This window comes from Lactuca serriola, chromosome 8 (genome assembly GCF_051521515.1).
Source record: "Lactuca serriola cultivar US96UC23 chromosome 8, Lser_US96UC23_V15, whole genome shotgun sequence".
NCBI classification, from domain to species: Eukaryota; Viridiplantae; Streptophyta; class Magnoliopsida; order Asterales; family Asteraceae; genus Lactuca; species Lactuca serriola.
Window position 1 is genome coordinate 250,541,820 of NC_136415.1, and position 10,760 is coordinate 250,552,579.

The 10,760-nt window shown below is 35.1% G+C and overlaps 3 protein-coding genes across 3 annotated transcripts; all 3 read left to right on the top strand.

Moving 5' to 3' along the window:
- The first annotated feature begins 3,105 nt into the window (after window positions 1-3,105).
- On the top strand, window positions 3,106-4,271 carry LOC145068019 (uncharacterized). The gene is made up of 4 exons (XM_079015024.1): window positions 3,106-3,123; window positions 3,196-3,425; window positions 3,516-4,176; window positions 4,248-4,271. The coding sequence occupies exons 1-4, from the start codon at window positions 3,106-3,108 to the stop codon at window positions 4,269-4,271; spliced, it is 933 nt and encodes a 310-aa protein (XP_078871150.1).
- A 2,703-nt stretch (window positions 4,272-6,974) lies between these two features.
- LOC145066038 (F-box protein At3g07870-like) lies at window positions 6,975-8,424 on the top strand. The gene has a single exon (XM_079013190.1). The coding sequence runs from the start codon at window positions 7,060-7,062 to the stop codon at window positions 8,278-8,280; it is 1,221 nt and encodes a 406-aa protein (XP_078869316.1). The 5' UTR covers window positions 6,975-7,059; the 3' UTR covers window positions 8,281-8,424.
- Window positions 8,425-8,561: 137 nt separating this feature from the next.
- Window positions 8,562-10,269, top strand: LOC145066039 (uncharacterized). Its single transcript, XM_079013191.1, has 3 exons — window positions 8,562-9,253; window positions 9,463-9,533; window positions 9,627-10,269. Exons 1-3 carry the CDS (start codon window positions 9,152-9,154, stop codon window positions 10,120-10,122), a joined length of 669 nt encoding a protein of 222 aa, XP_078869317.1. The 5' UTR covers window positions 8,562-9,151; the 3' UTR covers window positions 10,123-10,269.
- The last annotated feature ends 491 nt before the right edge of the window (window positions 10,270-10,760 follow it).

Here is a 10,760-nt window from a genome sequence, read left to right on the forward strand (position 1 = left end):
CCTTTAAGATAAATTTTTTTTTGTCTCAAAGGCTTAAGAGATTCTTTTTATTACAAGAATGACTAACATCTATTTCAAGTTGGCAAATTATTGGTGTTTCTATTTAGGTAGGAAGGAGAGATAGGGAAAATGAAATGAAACGATTGTATTAGACATTGAAAATGATCTACGATGGCCATGTAGAGAGAGAGATAGGGAGAGGGAGGGAGAGAGAGAGAGAGAGAGAGTACATAACTATGTGGACCCTTTCTGCAATTCACTCAAAATTAAAACTAACCCAAAACACACCTTGGCGGTCGAAACACGGACATAAAAAGTAGCCCTGTCAAAAATACCCGTTACCCGAATTACCCACCCGATTTTTTCGGGTATCGGGTATCGAGTTAATTTTTTCGGGTAAGTGGGTAACCCGAATTTTTTTCGGGTTGGGTAAAGGGTAAGTTGTTTGGGTTTCGGGTATACCCGATTACCCGAAATATATATAACAAATAATGTCCCTTTATGAGTTTATTTGTCCCTCCCAATTTCCAAATCCCAATTTCCCTTGTTGAGGCTTGTTCTATTTTCCCCACGTCAAAAAACCCCCGTACCTCGTCCGCTCTTCGTTGGTATTCATCACCAATGGATGACTATATTGAAGTAGAAGATGAGACGATTGAAGTTGACAACCCAACCAATTATCAAGTTCCGCAAAAAAAGAGAGAAAAAAATAAAGAATTCAACCCAAGATTATAAGTTTGGAAAGAATACTTGATATGTCAAATATTATTGAGTAAAAAATCTCAATGTTCAAAGTTTAGCACGACATACTTATTTCATTACATTTATTTTTAGGTGTCATTAAAAAAAATAAAAATCGGGTAATACTCGGATCACCCTTACCTGACCCATTACCTGAGTTACACATACCCGAATTACCAGAATTTAATTTGGGTAGGGTAACGGGTAAATTTTTTTATATGAAAAACCTGAATTACCCGAAACCCGAAAATTTTACCCAATCAACACCCCTGATTAATAATTTTTAGCTTATTAGATTATTGTTTATTTGCTTATTATGGTGAGAATAAACATTGTTTTAATATGTGTTTGGATTAGCTTATTGCGGTGGGAATAAGCAATAAGCAATAAGCATTTAAGTGTTTGGCAAAATAAAACAGCTTATATGAGTAAAATGACCAATAAGCAATAAGCACTCCCCCTTTGCTTATTTAAATCAGCTTATTTTGCTTATTCCTACCGCAATAAGCTGATTTTTAAAGACTCCTATCCAAACACTTAAATTTGCTTATTACGGTAAGATTAAGCAATAAACACCTTATTTATTTATTTATTTATTTTGGGATAATGTCACTGTAGCACATGGAACTTTTTACATTTGGCTAATTTGGTCCTTAAAGTTTTTTTTTGGTACATTAGACTAGTAAACTCGTAATTGACCTTTTAATTACACCATTTTATCAACTTTTAGAAGGTTTCCCGGTTATACGATGCCATTTTGTCAATTAATATATATTTTTTGTCTAATCCGATGCCATGTGAGATATGCCACGTCAATTAATGATATACGAAGCTTCAAGCCTTTCGTCTTCAGCTATCGAACTTCACTCGTCTTCGTCTTCATTATTCAGCTGTAAAAGAAACTGATTTAGGGTTTGTGAAGCATTCCTGTGATCGAGATGAAAGAAACAAAGAAGTTGTAGCAATGGCACAATCGGAACCTAATGGACTGTTTGCGATGGTGGAACTCAACTACCAAGGGGTATTTAACCGAAATCCTTTCTCTTACATTGGTGGTGTTAAAACCATCTTCAATGATGTTGACTTTTCTTCTATGACTTATTCTGAGTTTGTGACCTTCTACAAACGTTTCATGCACAAAGAGTGTAAAAAGTTTTACTATTGTGAACCAGACATGTCCCTGATGGAAGGGCTTAATCCTATTTCAGATGATGTGGAATATTCTGCTTTTATTTTTGATGCTTATGGAACAGATGGTGTAATTTCGGTTTATGTGGAACATATTGGGGTTGGTGTTGATGGGTGGCATGATGATGAAGATAATGATGATGATGAACATGAGTCTTGTATTGATGGTGAAAATGAAGACAACATAGATGAACTTAGAAATGTTGCCTTTGAATTTAATGAGGATGTAGTGCATATGAATAGGACATCAAATGATCTTTTCTTGAGTAAGCTATGTGTTGATGATGAGGATGCAAACAACATTGTAGATGATGACAATGGGATAGAAGTTGAAGTTAACATACAAACTCATTCCATATTTAATGAGCTATTACACTGGAAAAAACAAAAACCAATTCTAGGGATGAGATTTAAGGGTCCAGGGAAAGTAAAATCAATGTTGTGTAACTATGCTGTAGCTAATGGATATCAATTGTGTTTTGAAAAAAATGATAGGACAAGACTTTTGGTGAGGTGTAGCAAGGGTGCTTGCACATTTAGATTATGGGCTTCCTGGATGAGTGATGAAGAGAGTTTCCAAATCAAGTCACTAAAAGCTGATCATAATTGTACTAGGAACTTCAAGTTTGGATCATTGGTGACATATGCATAGATTGGGAGTCACTATACCAAAGAGATTGTAGAAAGTCAGAAAATAAGTGTAAGGAAGCTTAGGTTAAAGGTAATGGTCAAGTTTGGTATCCAAGTTAGTATGGTGCAATGTAGAAGAGCAAAGAAGTATGCACTGGAACTTGTTGAAGGTAACCTTGTTGAACATTATGGTAAGTTATGGTCATATGGTCATGAGATTTTAAGGACAAATCCTGGGTCAACTGTGAAACTAGATATGGAGGATGGTCCAGATGGAAAGAAATATTTTAACAAGTTCTATTGTTGTTTTCAAGGAGTTAAACAAGGTTGGATTGAAGGGTATAGAAGGGTAATTGGTCTTGATGGATGTTTTCTTAAAGGTGTTTGTAAGGGAGAATTGCTTTGTGTTATTAGGAGGGATGCAAATGACAAGATATATCATATTGCTTGGGCAGTGGTTAATGTGGAGAACAAGCAGAATTGGAAGTGGTTTCTAGAGCTTCTCATTAATGATCTACACTTGATTTAGGCAATGGTTTCAGTTTAATGTCAGACCAACATAAGGTTAGTATTTTACATATTAATGCATTTATGTTAATTTTACACTATCTGAATTAAACCTTTTTACTACTATAGGTTTTGATAGAGGCTGTTAAAGAGTTACTGCCATATGTAGAGCACAAGCAGTGTGCTAGACATATTTGCCAGAATTTGCAGAAGAGATTTACTGGTGCCATATATCATACCTTGTTTTGGAGAGCATCTAAAGCCACAATTGAGCATGCTTTTAAAGTTGTGATGAAAGAAATTGAGACATTGAACCCAGATGCCCATCAATATCTCATGGAGAAAGATCCTAAAACATGGTCAAGAGCTTTCTTTCAAACTGGAAGGTGTTGTGATGCAGTTGAAAATGGGTTCTCAGAAAGTTTTAATGTTGTAATAGTAGATGCCAGGAAGAAGCCCATAATAACCATGTTAGAGGAGATAAGATTATACATGATGGACAAAATCTACAACATGAAATTAAAGGGACAACAATGGGGAAATCATATTTGTCCAGAGATTAGGGATAAGGTGAATTTGCTTAAAAAAGCTCAAAGGCATTATCAGGTACTACCAAGTGGATTAAACCAGTTTGAGGTAAGGGGAGAAATAGATGCATATGAGGTGGACTTAGAAAGGAAAACATGCTCATGTAGGTTGTGGCAATTGAATGGATATGGATGTGCTCATTCTGTAGCTAGCATATCCTTTCTTAATAGGGATGTAAAAACCTATGTAGACAACATGTTTAACACAACCACATTTAGGAAGGCATATAATTACAGAATTTCTCCCATGAATAGCAGTGACATGTGGCCAGAGACAAACTATCCTCCACCATTGCCTCCTATTAATAGAAGGATGCCTGGTAGGCCAACTACTAAGAGGAAGAAATCCACTATAGAGAATACAGGAACACACAGGGTTTTTAAGGCTGGAAAGAAAATCAGATGTAGTATTTGCAAGGAGATAGGTCACAACAAGGCCACTTGTCCACAGAGAAGGCCCCAAAAGTTAAATGTGAAGAAACAAAAGAAACAAAAAGTATGTGTGAAGCAAAATGTAGGACAGGTAAAACAATTTAAAATATAAGATTAATTACATATAATTTGTTACTAACATAATTATATCATGCCATGTAGGGTAGTACAAGTGAACCACAATAACATGAAGAGGTTGAAATGACTTCAATTGAGATGGATACTACTCAAAATGATATGCAAGTTGCTTCTACTGATGTTAAATCTAGTAGTGCAGGGGATTTTAGTCATTATATGCAATTTACTCCACCTACATGTTATGAAGGTGATAAGGGTGTTATGGGTGAGGAAGCTGTTGTGGTTGAGCAAGTTGTTCAAGATGAGGAGGCTGAGGAGGTTGATCCTGTTATCTAAGTTGATAATGCAAATGTTCAGTAGGTTGATGAGGTTAATCCTAATGCCCAAGTTGATAATGGTAATGTTCAGGAGGTTGCTCCTGTTAGCCAAGTTTAGCAGGTTAGTGTTAGGCCAATTTCAGAGATTTTGAAGAGGATAAGGAGAAGAAAGTTAGAGAGAATATTGAAGCTGAAATTAGGCAAAACAATTGGTGGTATTGATGATCCAGGAAATTCGAAGGGAAAAGCTCTTGTAATTGATTAGTGTTTATTGTAATTTGTGTTTAAAGTTTATGTAATGGGATGATGGTAAATTGGATTTAAAGTTTATGTAATAGGATGGTGGTAATTTATATTTAAAGTTTATGTAATAGGATGTTGGTAATTTATATTTAAGTATGTATGACATTAAAGGGTATTTTAGTCATTTAAGTATGTATGATAGAAAAGGGTGTTTTGGTCATTTAAGTATGTATGAAAGAAAAAAGGTATTTTGGTTATTTAAGTACGTATGAAAGAAAAAGGGTATTTTGGTCATTTAAGTATGTATGAAAGAAAAAAGGTATTTTGGTCATTTGAGTATGTATAAAAGAAAAGGGTATTTTGGTCATTTAAGTATTTATGAAAGAAAAGGGTATGTTGGTCATTTATTTATTTATGACAGATAAGGGTATGTAGGTCATTCATTTATGTATGCAAGAAAAGGGTAATTTGGTCATTTAAGTATGTATGATAGAAAAGGGTATTTTGGTCATTTAAGTATGTATGACAGAAAAGGGTATGTTGGTCATTTATTTATGAATGACCAAAAAGGGTATGTTGGTCATTTATTTATATATGACATGAAGTATGAAAGTATGTTACCATTTTAAGTAAAATCATGACATTTGGCTTTGAATATTTATGCATGGAAAAAATTGGAATAATATGCATGCATGGGGATGTTTTATATGGTCCCGGATATGGTTTTTTAATGGCTTCACAGGTCCCATTTTTCATTATTAAAACACTCACTGACTACAAATGGTCCACGTACACATAATGTACTTCCACATGGACCACTCCCTAATTTGTTCCCAAATTTAAAACGTGCACAACAACCAATCTAATTAAATATATTTGTTGGGAATATAGACCATGCATATGTTTGATAAACATCATCTGATTATACAAAATGCCCTATAATTGGGACTTTGAATATTTTTTTACATTACTTATCATATGCCCTTTCATTAGGGACTTACCACCTTACAACATCAACACATTAAGGTTGATAACCCCAACTTATAACTAAAACCAGCTTCATTACATACAAAATGCCCATAATTACTGACTATCTAGTATGCCTTTACAAAAAATACAAGGGATCCCAAAAAAACAAAAGCTTACACTAACCAACCAAACTAACTACATTGACCCCCCTAACTTCAAAACACATAGGGCCAAGCAAGCAAACAACAAGGCAACTATCATCCTGTACCTGCCTATTGCCTTCCGTGCATCATGAACGTCTTTCTCACTCTTTGCCACCTTATACTGTTCGTGTGACAGCAGAAACTCCACTTCATCAATCCTTCTCCTCAATTTGTTCATCTCAAACAGTTCATCTTTGGCATCCAGTTTCTGCTTCAGAGAATATAGCAGGTTTTTGTAGTACCCGTCTGCCTGTTCTTCATCTTTCCATTCAAAGAAGCCACATTTCCTCAACCTAACCTATAAAAACCCAATAAAATTAGGGTTTGACTGACAATCACAAATCAACTACCTTTAATGTACCAGCGAAATGGGTTTTATTCACAGTGATCGTCAAGAAGCAAATAAAATTAGGGTTTTTAACAGATGAAACAAAATACAAATACACCATTATCGTCTTTATAGAAAGAAACAACACATCAAACCATAAAATACTAACTTATCAAAATCAAGAGAATCGGGACCTACCATACTGTTTTGACAATTCCATAATCGCCTCCCAGGGTTTGTTATCTTCCAACAGGTTCGTTCTTTAGCTGGAACGACACAATCACAAACCTTTACCCCTTCTTGCGACTGAACATGAGTGACTTGTAGCTGATTCCTTGACGTCGATGAGCTCGAAGACATTCTTCTTCATAATGGAAATAGTCGGGGAGGGAGAAGTCTTTGACTTTTCAGAGAAGGGTAAGTAAAGATTTAAAGGAGGTCCGAATGAGGGTTTGAATTAATAAGCCTATATCGACAACTGGACTACTTCGACACATAAGCTTCCCACGTAAGCTTATTGAACACATTAGCGTGCCACATAAGCATTGTAACCGGAAAACCTTCTAAAATGGTGTAATTAAAAGGTCAATTACGAATATACTGGTCTAACGTACAAAAAAAAAAAAAAAAAAAAATAAAAAAAAAAATAAAAAAAAACTTTAAGAACCAAATTAACTAAATATGTTAAAAGGACGTTTTTTTTTTGTTTTTTTTTCTTTTTTTTTAATCCAAACGGCCCCTAAAATAGGAGGTTATCGTGTTCCAGCTCCCACTCTGTAAACTCGACACTGAAACTAGTTCCTTGTAAGCCAAACCCTGATATCCACTGAATAACCATGTCGAAAGAACTCCCAAAAGATGTAATCATCGACATCCTTTCGCGTGTTCCCATCAGATACATCCTCCGTTTCAAATCCGTCTCTAAATCATGGTACGCCCTTTTCAAAAACCCTAAATTCATAACCAAACATTTCGAAAATCAAGCCACAAGCTCCGATGTCACTGCCCTGGATGCATCTTTCCTTTTTACCCCTCACAAGTCGTCGTCTCCCCCTACCGCCGCCGCTAATCGTAACGTTGGATTGATCCTATCGAACTCTGAAAAACCAATCAAAATTCCCATTGAGATCGACATCCCGTTTCTCAGCATCTCAAAACCCTTACGGGTCTGTGGCAGTTGTAATGGTTTAATCTGTTTGAGCATTTTGCCGATTGCATCGATTATCTTGTTATGGAATCCTGCTACTAGGGTTTTCAAAGACCTCCCTGTATCCCCAATTGATCGACCCCAAGCTGGTCCGATTAAGGTCGTATTAGGTTTTGCGTTTGATGATGTGACGAACGATTATAAGGTGTTGAGGATTGTGTATTACGGTTACCCATTGAATCAAGTGGAAATGTACTCGTTGAATACAAATACGTGGAAGGAGATTAAGACTCGTGTGCAGTTCTTGATCTTCGAGTCATCGTGTAGTGTGTTCTTGAAGGGTAGGTTTCATTGGACAGCTATAGGGTTCGAGGAGATGCATGGGAAGAAGCTGATTGTGTGTTTTGATTTCCGTGAAGAGGCTTTTCACTATATCATGCCCCCTGAGTTCGATTTTGGTGGATGGGATGCTGAAGGTGAAGATTCAAGTATGTCTAAAGTCAGTTGGACTGCTGTAGCTTTTAAGGATTCATTAGCAGTGATTGGTTCAGCTGGGAATGGATCTGGGAAGAGGTTTGAGGTGTGGGTGATGAAAGAATATGGGGTGGTTTCCTCATGGACAAAGTATAGGTCTTTTGAACTTCAAACCAAAGTTGGGAGGCCATTGGGGTGTGGATTGAAAGGTGAGTTTTTGTTGGAGAAGGATAATAATCAGTTGGTTTTATATGATTCAGATTCTCAGAGGATCAAGAATTTGGGGAATCATGGAGTTGCTTATTGGTCTGATGTGTTTAATTATGTTGGAAGTTTACTTCCTATCAATGGAGGCAAGGTTGCTCAAAGGACCAATTTATCATCTGTGGTTCCTGACATCTTCTTTGTTCGAAAGATGGACCTTACAATCGAGTAATTTTCTCTGCTAATCTTTATCTTTGACTTAATGTTGCTTAATTAGATTACTATCTATCATACCCTGTTGTAGTTGTTGAAACTTATTTCATATCAGTATGTTGTTTTCAATCCATGTTATAGATATATGTGGTGTTATCTATCATCTTCTATTTTCCCAACCTTCATGGGGTATTGAGTAGTAGCACATCATCTATACAAAAAGGTGACTTTTGCCTGTTGATCTTGTAGAAGATTGGAGAATTGATTAAAAAAAGGGTAAAACCTCCTCATATTGACTCACTTCTTGTGATTCATATAGTAATTAAATGCAAGAGTTTAAGAATGAGTTAAAAACAGATTAAAATGAAAAGCAACAACTTTTAGTTGTTTTTTTTTTTATCTTCTTTCAATACCATATCGGTTGAAATCTAGTGTGACTAACATATACAAGAAAACCCACTTAAAAAGAATAACACATTGATTTCATTTGAAATCTAGTGTTTGAGCTTGAAGTAAGTGATTCTTTATAACATTTTCAACCTCCAAAAATGTTATCCTTTTATGAAGTATGATATATTATAAGTAACAATATGTCGATATTCTTTTCCCATATACAATGTCTATAATCCACTAATTTTATCATGACAAAAAGAATAAGATACCTTATATCTAGAACCTACCATATGTGCATTTTTTTAACGGCCATAATAAGAGAATAAAGCACGCTAAGTGTGAAATTTTAATCTCAGCACACAATCAAAAAAGTGGAAGGAATCAATCCTTAAAATATATATACGCCTATAATTGCTTCTAAAATTCCCATTCTATAAAAAGTAAAACACTGCTTTCCATATGCGTGTGCAATTATCCTCTAGCAGTGTTTTTCTAACATGAATAGCCGCAACAACAATCTCATGCACACTGTCTATTGGCAACATGCTGATGCACCTTATGAAGTATCTTCAATATCACTTGTTCCTAGCTCTATGCCTGTAAGTAACTGCTATTTTTTTTTTTTTTTTTTTTTATAATTTCTCAAAATCTTGGATTACAACAAAGTTAAATCGATATTCGGATGAGTATCTTACTCTAATTCTTTCAAAATACAAATCCAAACACCTTTTGAAGTTCTTGAAACATAACAATACCATCATCAACGGATTTTTCAAGATAATTAATTTAATCTTTTAAAAACCTTTAGGGTGTTGTAGGGCGAACGGGTTCATTGGGGTCCACTCAGGAGAGAGTGTATGGGATACCCTTTTCCTTTAGGTAATATTTTAACATTCGGTGTCTAGATTTATTAAGTTTTGTTTCCATTAAGTCAAAAAGAAACAGCACCTCAAACTTTTATGTTTTCATTAGGGCTACATCTCAACCTCCGATACAAAACCTATCACGCAACACCACCAATCAAAGAAACGGATACCCGAGGCAAACATCGACCACCCAATCTCCAATTTTAACCGAGCAAAATAAAGGGCTTGAGAAGCTTAAGAAAGAAATTTACAACCCGGGGTTGCAAAGGGTAAGTTTATATTATAGGGATCCTGATTTTAGAGCCAAATCACGTGAGAAAAATAACAAAGAAGATGGCAAAAGATGTGCGGTTTGTTTAGACGATTTTGAAGCGGGAGAAATGGTGACATTGACACCGTGTAATCATATGTTTCATGGAGATTGTATTGTGCCATGGGTGAAGAGCAATGGCCAATGTCCGGTTTGTCGGTTTGTTATTAGTGATAGGAGTAAAGAGCGTGAAGGAATGGGAACGAGTGATAATCATGGGGTTGTGGTGGGGGGTGATATGATTCCAAGAGATTTGATTGATTTTATTAGACATATGGAAGGTAGAGGTTGATCTTGAAAGGAATAGTGTGTTATGTTTGGCATTTTTCTTATTTTGTATCTAATCCAAGAAAGAAATGATGCCACTATGTGTCTTCATTTTGTAGATGTATATATGTCAAATGCAAGAAATATTAATGTATGTCTATTCATTTGTTTTTATAGTGTTTTACTTTTTATTTCTTCATGTTATAATTGTTACGCCTCAAATATTTAGGCAATTTAGGTTTTATTTATGTTCGAGCAGATAGAACAAAAAAAGTTATCACAAAGGAGTTGAGTGGTTAATCTCTTCAAAAATAACTAGTAGTTTGTTCCATTCTGGATGATTATTTTTCTTGATGTGGCATGGATATGAATAAATGACGTGACAGGTATTTAAACAATCACATGAATAGTAATCAAGTTCCAAATTTCAACATCTTCACATGTTTTGATAAACACACCAATCACATGAATAGTAATCAAGTTCCAAAACGTATAACTAACATCTCTAATGTTTCAACATCTTCACATGTTTTTGATAAACAAGCCATGTCATATGTCAAGATCATCATACAATTTTTCATAATAATTTAACAAAAATTTGGAAGTTGAGTGATAAAATCTATAAAAAAAAAAAAAAAGAAGCTGGACGTACCTATGTAGGCG

Bases quoted from the DNA above. Each gene is read 5' to 3' on its own strand.
- LOC145068019 (XM_079015024.1), top strand. The intron at 3,426-3,515 runs GTCAAGAGCTTT...AGTAGATGCCAG, and splicing joins GAGAAAGATCCTAAAACATG to GAAGAAGCCCATAATAACCA. The intron at 4,177-4,247 runs GTAAAACAATTT...CATGCCATGTAG, and splicing joins TGAAGCAAAATGTAGGACAG to GGTAGTACAAGTGAACCACA.
- LOC145066038 (XM_079013190.1), top strand. From the start codon at position 7,060: ATGTCGAAAGAACTCCCAAAAGATGTAATCATCGACATCCTTTCGCGT.
- LOC145066039 (XM_079013191.1), top strand. From the start codon at position 9,152: ATGAATAGCCGCAACAACAATCTCATGCACACTGTCTATTGGCAACAT. The intron at 9,254-9,462 runs GTAAGTAACTGC...AAAAACCTTTAG, and splicing joins TTGTTCCTAGCTCTATGCCT to GGTGTTGTAGGGCGAACGGG. The intron at 9,534-9,626 runs GTAATATTTTAA...TGTTTTCATTAG, and splicing joins GGGATACCCTTTTCCTTTAG to GGCTACATCTCAACCTCCGA.